General features: G+C 42.3%; 1 protein-coding gene across 4 annotated transcripts in view; it reads left to right on the forward strand.

The window, feature by feature from the left end:
* Window positions 1–15,603, forward strand: part of CFAP276 (cilia and flagella associated protein 276) — a 494,385-nt gene that overhangs the window by 117,366 nt on the left and 361,416 nt on the right. For all 4 annotated transcript variants that reach the window (XM_044076475.1, XM_044076476.1, XM_044076477.1 and 1 more), the window contains exon 2: window positions 4,691–4,807. In XM_044076475.1, the coding sequence (XP_043932410.1) occupies window positions 4,691–4,807 (117 nt within the window). The remainder of the gene's footprint in view (window positions 1–4,690; window positions 4,808–15,603) is intronic.

Below are 15,603 nucleotides of genomic sequence, written 5' to 3' on the forward strand. Positions count from 1 at the left end.
TCAAAAAGGACATGGGGAACTCCTAAACACTGGATCTGTCTCAGTTTGGATTCATTAAGGACAAGTGATGCTTACTCAACCTGGTGGATATTTTGAAGAGGTCACCAAAGCAATGGATGAAGGCAGAATGGTACACACCACATACCTCAACCTGGCCAAAGCTTTTGGCACAATTCCCAACTCAAGCATAGTAGGAAAACTTAATAAACTTAATTAACCCCTATGTTACTGGATTGCCAGCTAGCTCACAGGATGCAGGAAATTAAAATAGGGGAAATTACCTCCACAAAGAGACCAGTCACCAGTGAAGTCCCCCAAGTTTCTGTGCTGGCACCTCTCCTGTTTGGCATCTACTTTTCTGAAGTAAAAGCCAATATTGAAGGACTCTAGCTGACCAAGTTTGCAAAACACTGCAAGCTAGGAGCAGTCACTGAATCTCCAAATGACTCAGTCATCCTGCAGAAAGGTTTGCCCCAAAATAAATAGCTGGTGCCAAAATCATGGAGTGAAACTAAGCACTAAAAAATTGACTATTGTATCTTTTGGGTAGCACCTACCCCAGGGAACTACCACATTGACAATATGTCCCTAAGAGTTGACCCAGGTGTTTGGGATTTGGGAACTTATGAAGATGGTGACCTAACCTTTGAGCAATATGTCTCAATTGTTGTAAGAAAGTCCTATAGAGCACAGCTTATGAACAAAGGGATTGTGTCTAGATCTAGGGATGTCATTGCCTTCCCCTTTACTCAGCCTTCATTAGGCCAATCATTGAATATAATGTCCCCTTTGGAATGTATGTGTTCAAACACTTACAACTGGATCACCCACAGAGATACTTTACTGAAAGAATACAAGGCCTAGACAACATGTCATACATGGACCGACTCAAAGCCATGTCACTATACTTAATATCCTACAGACTACTAACAGACTGCTAAGAGGTGACCCGTATCTGGCATCCAAGGCATCTTCTGTCCCAATACTTATGGATTTACTGCACATCAACAAGTCAAATGGCATCAGAAATACTCTGGATCTAAACCTATTCTGAAATGTCAACAGAAAGGTTTGGAGTGACAGGTATATCTTTCAGAGGATACCGCTGCTCTGAAACAGACTACCAAGCCACATAAAACAAAGTTCATCCCTGTCCCATAATCAAGTGCAACTTGGATCTATGAATAAGAATCCAAAAATGTACCCCATTACTGTCCCCTGTATTAGTGACTGCCCCCTGTATCAGTGACTGCCCCCTGTATTGCTACTGGATGATGCAGCTCGTAAATACTTTATTCCAAGCATGGATCCCCACAAATTATCTGTGGTATGATCCCAGTTATTCTCATTGGGGTTAATATATAATTATCAACTGAACCCACTTATTCTCTTTAGGGGTAATATACAATTATCGACTGAACCCAGTTATTCTCATTGGGGTAATATATAATTATCAACTGAACCCACTTATTCTCTTTAGGGGTAATATACAATTATCGACTGAACCCAGTTATTCTCTTTAGGGGTAATATGTAATTATCGACTGAACCCAGTTATTCTCATTATGGGTAATATATAATTAAGTATACTGCTGACTTAAGAAATTGTATGTGCTTTTCTGCAATACCTTCTAACACTGTTAAATCCCTTACAGAGAGGTCACCTTTGGGTATCATGACAAATGTCTAAACAAATTAAATGTTCGAGGTGTTTCCTGCAGAAGGAGTTTAACAAAGGGGTAATTACTTGTGAATGCAATAAGACCAAAGGTCTGCAAAAGACTCTTACTAGAAACAGAAAGGGAAAGTTCTGAGAGCAACTACTGGTGGAAAAGTCTACAGTTTCACAGTAAACTGAATAAAGGTTAATGTTACGCTAAGCCACCGAAAAAACATATTCAACAGATTTTAACTCCTTGATAAGAATTTTAAGTTGAAGCAGCCCAGGCCTAATCAGTAATGCAGTCAAACTGTCACTGGGAAAGAAGCAGACTGCTGTCCTTATCCTTAGGCAATGAATTATGGGAGCTAGAGACAGGCCTGAGTAGCCTGAGAATGATTTGTGTGCAGAGTGGTCCAAATACCAGTGGCATCAGACCTAGCTGCCCGTTCAGCTGGACCTTGGTAAAATCAAATCTTAGAATTACAAAAGTAAAAACCTAAAGGTGGAATGGTCTGAAAGTAGTACATCCTCAAAGTGGAAAATAAAGCACAGATATAATAAGGGAAGTTGAGAAGAAGTTCTAGTCAGGGGAAGTTGGTATATATTCATAAAACATCTGGCACAGCTGATCCTGGTCAGGGAAAGTTAGCAAGACATAGAGACCCTGAGATTCCGTATACATATATAAAACATCTGGCACTGCTGATCCTTGTCAGGGGAAGTTAATAGGAAGTATAGACCCTGAGATTCGGTATGCATATATAAAATATCTGGCACTGCTTATCCTTGTCGGGGGAAGTTTGCAGGCCATAGAGACCCTGAGATTAGATATACGTTCATAAAACATCTGGCACTGCTGTTGAAGAATAATGCCTAATATAGCAAAGTGAAATACAGTTTTATAAGGAGTTATAGACAGATGTGCTAAACTGACAGAGACTGAGTTAGGAAAACAGGAGTACATTACTCTTAAAAAAGAATTCAATTGGCTTTCAGTAAAACTTTATCATTCACCTCAAAATGAGGAAACATGCATTTTTGCACATAACAAGGGTATAAAATGAAAAAGCACGCACACATTTTATTGATATGGTAGTTTTTTTTCAAGCCATTTGATTCAGGAAATGAGAATTACATGTTCACCAAGGTTCTTCTGACCATTAAAAATGTACAAAATAAAGCTATTTACATTGTCACATGAGGACACCATGATCCAGTATAATTCAGTGCTATATAAAAATCAATAACGACTTCTACAGTGATCCTTACTTACTTTGTGGGATGAGGGATCACTGTGCTCTCTAAATGCTACAGAAATTCAGGAAACTTCAGCTGCGGTCACGTAAAGTATCTGTCACAGGTATTTTAATTTATACAAATGCAGAAAAAGCAATTCAAAACAACTTTAATGTCAGTGATGAAGACATCATTAGCTAATTTGCATGTATCTAAGTCGCTTCTTTTTCCATTTTGTGCTGAAAGCACTTTGAGGTGGTACTGTTCTATGACAACCCACCTCTCCATCCATCTCATTGGCACATACTTCTTACCTCTCCAGGGTCCAGAAGTCTGCAGAGCACTCCTGAGGTTGCCACATGTAATTGCTCTGTTGGTTGTATAAATTTAGAGTTTCTGATAAATCACTGAGGATGACAGCAAGTCAGTAATGACAAGCATTACAGTTTTCTACTTCTTACATGCATGTTGATACAAACCCTGTTATATTATTTTTTTAAGTGAAATAGAGTAATATTTAAAAATTGGCCTTGATTTTGGATATTTATCCCAGCATTATTTTTGGCATTAAACAGGGTTCTTGAGTAATTATGTGAAGAGATATGACAGGACCCCCCCTCCCTCCCACACACACACACACACACACACACACACACACACACACACACACACACACTCTTTCTCAACATCACAAGCACTAGATACTCGTACACAGTCACCCTATCACTCACATGCAGACTGACACACATACACAGTCATGCGCACACACACACACACACACACACACACACACACACACACACACACACACACACACACACACACACACACACACACTCAACATCACAACCACTAGATACTCGTACACAGTTGCCCTATCACTCAGATGCACACTCTGACACACATATACATACATGCACACTCACGTGCATGCACAAGTACAAATACAGACACACACACACACACACACACACACACACACACACACACACACACACACACACACACACACACACACACACACACACACACACATACCTGTCTCTATTCATAGCCCTACAGAGACATAAGCCTCCACCCCTACATCTCTGCTGCCTTTTCCTGAACATACCTGAAACACTGTATATTCATTGACTTCAGTGGGTGACCACCATCTTTTGAACGAGTTAAATTTTTGGGCAGCCATGTGCAGCTGAGTGACTTTCTGAATCTGTCTGCAATGTAAAATCGGTATCCACGGGTATTTCTGGAGAATATGTGGCCAGTGCCGCTTCCTGGATTGTCTCATTAGTACGTACCACAGATGACCAGACTGACCTCTGCTTTGATGCTGCTACTCCTGGACATTTTCTGTGGTAGGGCAGTCTCTGGATTAAAAACGTTACTGCCAGTGATTGGTCACTTGTCCTAGGGCTTACTGCTTGTAATAGCCCTTTCTGAGTCCCAGGGATGGTCTGATAGATTCTGTTATGGTGAAAAAAACATAACAAACCAAAGTGCAAGATGTCTGGGTGATGGAATAGATACAAAAAGTAAATGGTTTATTTCTACTTAATGAACAAATGTTTATCTTAAATCCCTTTTGTTTTACTTTTTCAGAAATTGCATATTATGTAGTATCAAAAATAAATCTATCCCTAGTGAATATATATGTTAATCTAGCAGGACCAACTGTCTCTATAAATTGATTGCTGTTTATATCACAAAAATGTGAAATGTCAGACCTGCTAAATGTTTGGGTTAAGCTTTCAGCAAAAAGGTTTAGTTACTTTCCTTTGTTTTCTCTTTTTAGAAACGTCCTTACTCAAAGCCTACTCACCTATCCCAACAGGAGGATCCTTGGAATCGCCTTAATTCCACAGCCACCTTATCCAGTGCCAGGAAGGAATTCTGCTACTTTGATCCAGAGGTTAGTTTAGGTTCTCTAGGATTTTAAGTCTGTGTCAGTCAGATCATTATAAGGGACATATGCTCACTAATACCTGTAGCCTTTTTCCTTGTGTGAGTCAGATCATTATAAGGGACATGTGCACACTAATACCTGTAGCCTTTTTCCTTGTGTGAGTCAGATCATTATAAGGGACATGGGCACACTAATACCTGTAGCCTTTTTCCTTGTGTGAGTCAGATCATTATAAGGGACATGTTCACACTAATACCTGTAGCCTTTTTCCTTGTGTGAGTCAGATCATTATAAGGGACATGGGCACACTAATACCTGTAGCCTTTTTCCTTGTGTGAGTCAGATCATTATAAGGGACATATGCACACTAATACCTGTAGCCTTTTTCCTTGTGTGAGTCAGATCATTATAAGGGACATGTGCACACTAATACCTGTAGCCTTTTTCCTTGTGTGAGTCAGATCATTATAAGGGACATGGGCACACTAATACCTGTAGCCTTTTTCCTTGTGTGGAGTCAGATCATTATAAGGGACATGGGCACACTAATACCTGTAGCCTTTTTCCTTGTGTGAGTCAGATCATTATAAGGGACATATGCACACTAATACCTGTAGCCTTTTTCCTTGTGTGAGTCAGATCATTATAAGGGACATATGCACACTAATACCTGTAGCCTTTTTCCTTGTGTGAGTCAGATCATTATAAGGGACATGGGCACACTAATACCTGTAGCCTTTTTCCTTGTGTGAGTCAGATCATTATAAGGGACATATGCTCACTAATACCAGTAGCCTTTTTCCTTGTGTGGAGTCAGATCATTATAAGGATCATGGGCACACTAATACCTGTAGCCTTTTTTCCTTGTGTGGAGTCATATCATTATAAGGGACATATGCTCACTAATACCTGTAGCCTTTTTCCTTGTGTGAGTCAGATCATTATAAGGGACATATGCACACTAATACCTGTAGCCTTTTTCCTTGTGTGGAGTCAGATCATTATAAGGGACATATGCACACTAATACCTGTAGCCTTTTTCCTTGTGTGAGTCAGATCATTATAAGGGACATGTGCACACTAATACCTGTAGCCTTTTTCCTTGTGTGAGTCAGATCATTATAAGGGACATATGCACACTAATACCTGTAGCCTTTTTCCTTGTGTGAGTCAGATCATTATAAGGGACATGGGCACACTAATACCTGTAGCCTTTTTCCTTGTGTGAGTCAGATCATTATAAGGGACATGGGCACACTAATACCTGTAGCCTTTTTCCTTGTGTGAGTCAGATCATTATAAGGGACATATGCTCACTAATACCTGTAGCCTTTTTCCTTGTGTGGAGTCAGATCATTATAAGGGACATATGCACACTAATACCTGTAGCCTTTTTCCTTGTGTGAGTCAGATCATTATAAGGGACATGTGCACACTAATACCTGTAGCCTTTTTCCTTGTGTGGAGTCAGATCATTATAAGGGACATGTGCACACTAATACCTGTAGCCTTTTTCCTTGTGTGAGTCAGATCATTATAAGGGACATGTGCACACTAATACCTGTAGCCTTTTTCCTTGTGTGAGTCAGATCATTATAAGGGACATGTGCACACTAATACCTATAGCCTTTTTCTTTGTGCGGAGTCAGATCATTATAAGGGACATGGGCACACTAATAACTGTAGCCTTTTTCCTTGTGTGGAGTCAGATCATTATAAGGGACATATGCTCACTAATACCTGTAGCCTTTTTCCTTGTGTGAGTCAGATCATTATAAGGGAAATATGCACACTAATACCTGTAGCCTTTTTCCTTGTGTGAGTCAGATCATTATAAGGGACATGTGCACACTAATACCTGTAGCCTTTTTCCTTGTGTGGAGTCAGATCATTATAAGGGACATATGCACACTAATACCTGTAGCCTTTTTCCTTGTGTGAGTCAGATCATTATAAGGGACATATGCACACTAATACCTGTAGCCTTTTTCCTTGTGTGAGTCAGATCATTATAAGGGACATGTGCACACTAATACCTGTAGCCTTTTTCCTTGTGTGGAGTCAGATCATTATAAGGGACATATGCACACTAATACCTGTAGCTTTTTCCTTGTGTGGAGTCAGATCATTATAAGGGACATATGCACACTAATACCTGTAGCCTTTTTCCTTGTGTGAGTCAGATCATTATAAGGGACATGGGCACACTAATACCTGTAGCCTTTTTCCTTGTGTGGAGTCAGATCATTATAAGGGACATGGGCACACTAATACCTGTAGCCTTTTTCCTTGTGTGAGTCAGATCATTATAAGGGACATGGGCACACTAATACCTGTAGCCTTTTTCCTTGTGTGAGTCAGATCATTATAAGGGACATGGGCACACTAATACCTGTAGCCTTTTTCCTTGTGTGAGTCAGATCATTATAAGGGACATATGCTCACTAATACCTGTAGCCTTTTTCCTTGTGTGAGTCAGATCATTATAAGGGACATGTGCACACTAATACCTGTAGCCTTTTTCCTTGTGTGAGTCAGATCATTATAAGGGACATGTGCACACTAATACCTGTAGCCTTTTTCCTTGTGTGAGTCAGATCATTATAAGGGACATGGGCACACTAATACCTGTAGCCTTTTTCCTTGTGTGAGTCAGATCATTATAAGGGACATGGGCACACTAATACCTGTAGCCTTTTTTCCTTGTGTGGAGTCATATCATTATAAGGGACATATGCTCACTAATACCTGTAGCCTTTTTCCTTGTGTGAGTCAGATCATTATAAGGGACATATGCACACTAATACCTGTAGCCTTTTTCCTTGTGTGAGTCAGATCATTATAAGGGACATATGCACACTAATACCTGTAGCCTTTTTCCTTGTGTGAGTCAGATCATTATAAGGGACATGTGCACACTAATACCTGTAGCCTTTTTTCCTTGTGTGAGTCAGATCATTATAAGGGACATATGCTCACTAATACCTGTAGCCTTTTTCCTTGTGTGGAGTCAGATCATTATAAGGGACATGTGCACACTAATACCTGTAGCCTTTTTCCTTGTGTGAGTCAGATCATTATAAGGGACATATGCTCACTAATACCTGTAGCCTTTTTCCTTGTGTGAGTCAGATCATTATAAGGGACATGTGCACACTAATACCTGTAGCCTTTTTCCTTGTGTGAGTCAGATCATTATAAGGGACATGTGCACACTAATACCTGTAGCCTTTTTCCTTGTGTGAGTCAGATCATTATAAGGGACATGTGCACACTAATACCTGTAGCTTTTTTCCTTGTGTGAGTCAGATCATTATAAGGGACATGTGCACACTAATACCTGTAGCCTTTTTCCTTGTGTGGAGTCAGATCATTATAAGGGACATGGGCACACTAATACCTGTAGCCTTTTTCCTTGTGTGAGTCAGATCATTATAAGGGACATGTGCACACTAATACCTGTAGCCTTTTTCCTTGTGTGGAGTCAGATCATTATAAGGGACATGGGCACACTAATACCTGTAGCCTTTTTCCTTGTGTGGAGTCAGATCATTATAAGGGACATATGCACACTAATACCTGTAGCCTTTTTCCTTGTGTGAGTCAGATCATTATAAGGGACATGTGCACACTAATACCTGTAGCCTTTTTCCTTGTGTGGAGTCAGATCATTATAAGGGACATGGGCACACCAGTACCTGTAGCCTTTTTCCTTGTGTGAGTCAGATCATTATAAGGGACATGTGCACACTAATACCTGTAGCCTTTTTCCTTGTGTGAGTCAGATCATTATAAGGGACATGGGCACACTAATACCTGTAGCCTTTTTCCTTGTGTGGAGTCAGATCATTATAAGGGACATGTGCACACTAATACCTGTAGCCTTTTTCCTTGTGTGAGTCAGATCATTATAAGGGACATATGCACACTAATACCTGTAGCCTTTTTCCTTGTGTGAGTCAGATCATTATAAGGGACATATGCACACTAATACCTGTAGCCTTTTTCCTTGTGTGAGTCAGATCATTATAAGGGACATGGGCACACTAATACCTGTAGCCTTTTTCCTTGTGTGGAGTCAGATCATTATAAGGGACATATGCTCACTAATACCAGTAGCCTTTTTCCTTGTGTGGAGTCAGATCATTATAAGGGACATGGGCACACTAATACCTGTAGCCTTTTTCCTTGTGTGAGTCAGATCATTATAAGGGACATATGCACACTAATACCTGTAGCCTTTTTCCTTGTGTGAGTCAGATCATTATAAGGGACATGTGCACACTAATACCTGTAGCCTTTTTCCTTGTGTGAGTCAGATCATTATAAGGGACATGTGCACACTAATACCTGTAGCCTTTTTCCTTGTGTGAGTCAGATCATTATAAGGGACATGTGCACACTAATACCTATAGCCTTTTTCCTTGTGCTGAGTCAGATCATTATAAGGGACATGGGCACACTAATACCTGTAGCCTTTTTCCTTGTGTGGAGTCAGATCATTATAAGGGACATGGGCACACTAATACCTGTAGCCTTTTTCCTTGTGTGGAGTCAGATCATTATAAGGGACATATGCTCACTAATACCTGTAGCCTTTTTCCTTGTGTGAGTCAGATCATTATAAGGGACATGTGCACACTAATACCTGTAGCCTTTTTCCTTGTGTGAGTCAGATCATTATAAGGGACATATGCTCACTAATACCTGTAGCCTTTTTCCTTGTGTGAGTCAGATCATTATAAGCGACATCTGCACACTAATACCTGTAGCTTTTTTCCTTGTGTGAGTCAGATCATTATAAGGGACATGTGCACACTAATACCTGTAGCCTTTTTCCTTGTGTGAGTCAGATCATTATAAGCGACATCTGCACACTAATACCTGTAGCTTTTTTCCTCGTGTGAGTCAGATCATTATAAGGGATGTGCACACTAATACCTGTAGCCTTTTTCCTTGTGTTGAGTCAGATCATTATATGGGACATGGGCACACCAATACCTGTAGCCTTTTTCCTTGTGTGAGTCAGATCATTATAAGGGACATATGCTCACTAATACCTGTAGCCTTTTTCCTTGTGTGGAGTCAGATCATTATAAGGGACATATGCTCACTAATACCTGTAGCCTTTTTCCTTGTGTGAGTCGGATCATTATAAGGGACGTGCACACTAATACCTGTAGCCTTTTTCCTTGTGTGGAGTCAGATCATTATAAGGGACATATGCTCACTAATACCTGTAGCTTTTTTCCTCGTGTGAGTCAGATCATTATATGGGACATATGCACACTAATACCTGTAGCCTTTTTCCTGGTGTGAGTCATATCATTATAAGGGACATGTGCACCCTAATACCTGTAGCCTTTTTCCTTGTGTGGAGTCGGATCATTATAAGGGACATCTGCACACTAATACCTGTAGCCTTTTTCCTGGTGTGAGTCATATCATTATAAGGGACATGTGCACCCTAATACCTGTAGCCTTTTTCCTTGTGTGAGTCAGATCATTATAAGGGACATGGGCACACCAGTACCTGTAGCCTTTTTCCTATTGTGAGTCAGATCATTATAAGGGTTATATCCTCACTAATACCTGTAGCCTTTTTCCTTGTGTGGAGTCAGATCATTATAAGGGACATGGGCACACCAGTACCTGTAGCCTTTCCGAGACTGCGGAAACCATTACTCAAGCCGCTGAATCACTTACAAATGCCTTCTACCAGCACCTACATGACTGCATGGATCAGGCAATCCCAAACAAAACAAAGACCCTTTGTACCAAAGGCAAGCGTCCAGTTTGGTGGACCCCAGCCATAAACAAGCTCTACAACAAAAGGAGGAAGCTACTACAAGATAGAGCTAAATCCTTAAAAGGGAAAACAACCTTGATCATTATAAGTAAAAAATTAAGATCTCTCAACTCCCAGATATGCTCAGAATTAGTTCAAAATGATGTAAAAATTACTGAACCTACAGACGTTGCCAACATACTGGCTGACAGGTTCAGTGCAAACTCCCCCCCCCCCAAAAGGTGAGATATCTATACCAGAGAATTATAGCCCCCCAAACATCTCAAACGCTCAGGTGAGAACTGCGCTCTCCACGGCAAAAAACACAGCATCCATGGGACCAGATGGTGTCCCCGGATGTGTGCTCCACGAACTCAATGAGGAATTAAACCCACAGTTAGGGCAGCTGTTTAATCTTACCCTCACCTCAGGATAAGTGCCTAAGGAGTGGCGTACGGCAACTGTGGTCCCACTTCACAAAGGAGGTGCCTCCACCGACCCAGGAAATTACCGTCCCATCAGCTTGACAAGCTTGATCTGCAAAGCTATGGAGAGGAACATAATGGAACTCATAAATAAAGACATAGGAGACTTGCAGACTTTGGATCCGACCCAGTTTGGCTTTGTCAAGGGCAGATCATGCCTTTTAAACCTGGTGGACTTTTTCGAAACAGTCACCAAGGCCATTGATGAGGGAAAGGCAGTCCACACAGCCTACCTCGACCTGGCAAAGGCTTTCAACACAATACCCCACTCATCAGCTTAAATGTAAACCCATACATCACAAGATGTGTTGCAAATTGGCTAAGTGACAGAACCCACAGGGTCAGAGTTGCTGTCGCCATGTCAGACTCAAAGCCTGTCACAAGTGGTGTCCCACAGGGCTCAGTCCTGGGCCCTCTCCTGTTCGGCATCTACTTTTCAGAAGTACAAGCAAACACAGGAGGATTATGGCTGACAAAATTTGCAGATGACTGCAAACTGGGCGCCATAGTTGAGAACACATCTGACACAGATATCCTTCAGAAGGGTCTTATAGAAACGGAAAACTGGTGCCAGAACCATGGCCTAAAGTTAAACGCCAAAAAATGCATAGTCATACCCTTCGGGGAAAAACAAGGTTACCCCTAGCTACCATATAGGCGGCAACCCACTAAGCACAGAAGAGGTTATCCGGGATCTGGTTACCCAGGTTGACAGTAACCTTTCATTTGATACTCACGTTGCCAAAGTAGTTAGGAAGACCTTCTACATTGCCCACCTGATCATGAAGGGATTCGCATCTAGATCAAGGGAAGTCATCGTCCCCCTGTACTCATCACTCATCAGGCCAATGATTGAGTACAATGCCCCATTCGGATTGTATCTGACATGACACCTGCAGCAACTGGAAAGGTCCCAAAAGTTCCTCACCAAAAGGATAAAGGGTCTCAAAAATATGTCCTATACTGCCCGACTGAAGGAACTTCAGCTCTACTCAGTCGCCTACCGTCTGCTCAGAGGTGACCTGTGCCTGACATACAAGGCCATGTCCAACCCAGAATTGATGAACACGCTTCACCTCAAAAAATCTAGATCCCTCAGAACTACAAGGGTGGGAGACTTAAACCTTGACACTGTTATTAATAGGACGTGCTGGAGGGACAGATTTATCACCCAGAGACTCCCTATGCTGTGGAACAAAATCCCGGTACATGTGAGGCAGAGTACCTCGCTGGCTTTGTTCAAAAGAAATCTTGACCAATGGATGGGAGATCGCAGATATACCCCAGGGATTATCTCAGTGTCACTGCTTGACAGAGGCACAGCAAAATAATGGGCATAGTATCCTCCAAACTAAAGGGGTGGCGAAAGCCACAAAACTCTGGCTAGGCTTATAAATGCCCTTGGGCAGATAGCCTAGTATGAACCTATGAACCTATGAGTCAGATTATTATAAGGGACATGTGCACACTAATACCTGTAGCCTTTTTCCTTGTGTGAGTCAGATCATTATAAGGGACATATGCACCCTAATACCTGTAGCCTTTTTCCTTGTTCTCATTTCATGCATTTTTTAACCACACACCCACATCTCACAACTGAGAATGCTGAATGTGCTCAGCTCATCCATTGCAGAACTAACCATACCATATCCCACCATATCCCACCAAGCCTCCTATTAGCTTCTGACAGTATTAAAAATAAAATAAATTAAAATTAGAAAATAAACAATGATGGTCGTTATCTGTCAGCAATAATATGTAAGTGTAAAATGGCTAGTTTTCCACAGGGAAATTACTCAGTTATTGCACTGCCACCATACAAGTGAATAAGTCCTTTCTGCTTGCCATCCCACACAGAAGTCATTCCATGTAAAATAATTAGTTTCATCCTCTGATGTCTCCATATTCCACATTGAAGTTATCAGCATTAGTCTGTTCTCAACACCCATGGTTTTTATTATATGAATGACCCAATGAGTATAGTTGTAGTACACTCGAGTATAGTTGTAGTACACTCCCTGTTCATGAGTGGAGTTGTTGTACACTCTAGTATAGTTGTAGTACACTCGAGTATAGTTGTAGTACGCTCGAGTGTAGTTGTAGTACATTCGAGTGTAGTTGTAGTACACTCGAGTGTAGTTGTAGTACACTCGAGTGCAGTTGTAGTACACTCGAGTGTAGTTGTAGTACACTCGAGTGTAGTTGTAGTACACTCGAGAGTAGTTGTAGTACACTCAAGTATAGTTGTAGTGCACTCCCTGTTCATGAGTGTAGTTGTAGTACACTCGAGTATATTTGTAGTACACTCCCTGTTCATGAGTATAGTTGTAGTACACTCGAGTATACTTGTAGTGCACTCCCTGTTTAGGAGTATAGTTGTAGTACACTCGAGTATAGTTTTAGTACACTCCCTGTTTTTGAGTATAGTTGTAGTACACTCGATTGTAGTTGTAGTACACTCCCTGTTTATGAGTATAGTTGTAGTACACTCGAGTATAGTTGTAGTACACTCCCTGTTCTTGAGTGTAGTTGTAGTACACTCGATTGTAGTTGTAGTACACTCCCTGTTCATGAGTGTAGTTGTAGTACCAATGTAGGGTATTTAAGTGATGAGTAAACATGTTCAAAGAGACAAACTTCTGTTGGTGCAGGCATTAAAAGAATAAAGCTGCCTTGGTGCGCTGTGACACAGCAATCGGAAACTGATAGAAAACGAGAGCAGCAGACATCTTACCGAAGTGTGAGATGTAGTTCCTAATAGCAGAGAGAACATTGCATGAAATTCACTTACTATATTGTTGACTGCAAAATGCTAGTCTGATCACAGCTAGTCAAGTCCTGGATACTATAAGGACTTACTGGACGTTCTCCTGTTCCTCTTACTGAAGCACCTGGAAACACAGCCGCTCAGCACAAAGGGGCACTAAGCTACACAGCTGTCAGCAGCTCAGCACAAAAGAGCACCAAGCTACACAGCTGTCAGCAGCTCAGCACAAAGGAGCACCAAGCTACACAACTGTCAGCAGCTCAGCACAAAGGAGCACCAAGCTACACAGCTGTCAGCAGCTCAGCACAATGGAGCACCAAGCTACACAGCTGTCAGCAGCTCTGCACAAAAGAGCACCAAGCTACACAGCTGTCAGCAGCTCAGCACAAAGGGGGACCAAGCTACACAGCTGTCAGCAGCTCAGCACAAAGGAGCACCAAGCTACACAGCTGTCAGCAGCTCAGCACAAAGGAGCACCAAGCTACACAGCTGTCAGCAGCTCAGCACAAAGGAGCACCAAGCTACACAACTGTCAGCAGCTCAACACAAAAGAGCACCAAGCTACACAGCTGTCAGCAGCTCAGCACAAAGGGGGACCAAGCTACACAGCTTTCTGCAGTTCAGCACAAAAGAGCACCAAGCTACACAACTGTCAGCAGCTCAGCACAAAGGGGGACCAAGCCACACAGCTGTCAGCAGCTCAGCACAAAGGGGGACCAAGCCACACAGCTGTCAGCAGCTCAGCACAAAGGGGGACCAAGCCACACAGCTGTCAGCAGCTCAGCACAACGGGGTACCAAGCCACACAATTGTCAGCAGCTCAGCACAAATGGGCACCAAGCTACACAACTGTCAGCAGTTCAGCACAAAAGAGCACCAACCTACACAACTGTCAGCAGCTCAGCACAAAGGGGCACCAAGCTACACAACTGTCAGCAGCTCAGCACAAAGGGGCACTAAGCTACACAACCTTCAGCAGCTCAGCACAAAGGGGCACCAAGCTACACAACTGTCAGCAGCTCAGCACAAAGGGGCACCAAGCTTCACAACCTTCAGCAGCTCAGCACAAAGGATCACCAAGCTACACAGCTTTCAGCAGCTCAGTACAAAGGAGCACCAAACCACACAGCTGTCAGCAGCTCAGCACAAAGGAGCACCAAGCCACACGGCTGTCAGCAGCTCAGCACAAAGGAGCACCAAGCCACACGGCTGTCAGCAGCTCAGCACAAAGGAGCACCAAGCCACACAGCTGTCAGCAGCTCAGCACAAAGGGGGACCAAGCCACACAGCTGTCACCAGCTCAACACAAAGGGGGACCAAGCTACACAGCTGTCAGCAGCTCAGCACAATGGGGTACCAAGCTACACAGCTGTCAGCAGCTCAGCAAAAAGGGGGCTCAAGCTACACAGCTGTCAGCAGCTCAGCACAAAGGGGGACCAAGCTACACAGCTGTTAGCAGCTCAGCAAAAAGGGGGACCAAGCTACACAACTGCTCTGTATTTAAGTAAAAAGTGTTTATACTAAACTGAGAATCTGCCAGTTAGGAATGTACACTGGGGAATGACCCAAGGCTAGACATCACCAGTAACTAATAGTCTCTGCCCTTATCAGGGATGTACACTGGGGAATGACTCAAGGCTAGAAATCACCAGTAACTAATAGTCTCTGCACCTTTTCTCACCAAGAGAAATCAGCTACACCGTTACTAAACTTAATCCAGAAAAACAGTTTGCAGGGCTCACAATCCAGGCATCTCACCACA

Source organism: Protopterus annectens, chromosome 7.part0, assembly GCF_019279795.1.
Source record: "Protopterus annectens isolate FY-2018-M chromosome 7.part0, PAN1.0, whole genome shotgun sequence".
In the NCBI taxonomy this organism is placed as follows: domain Eukaryota; kingdom Metazoa; phylum Chordata; order Ceratodontiformes; family Protopteridae; genus Protopterus; species Protopterus annectens.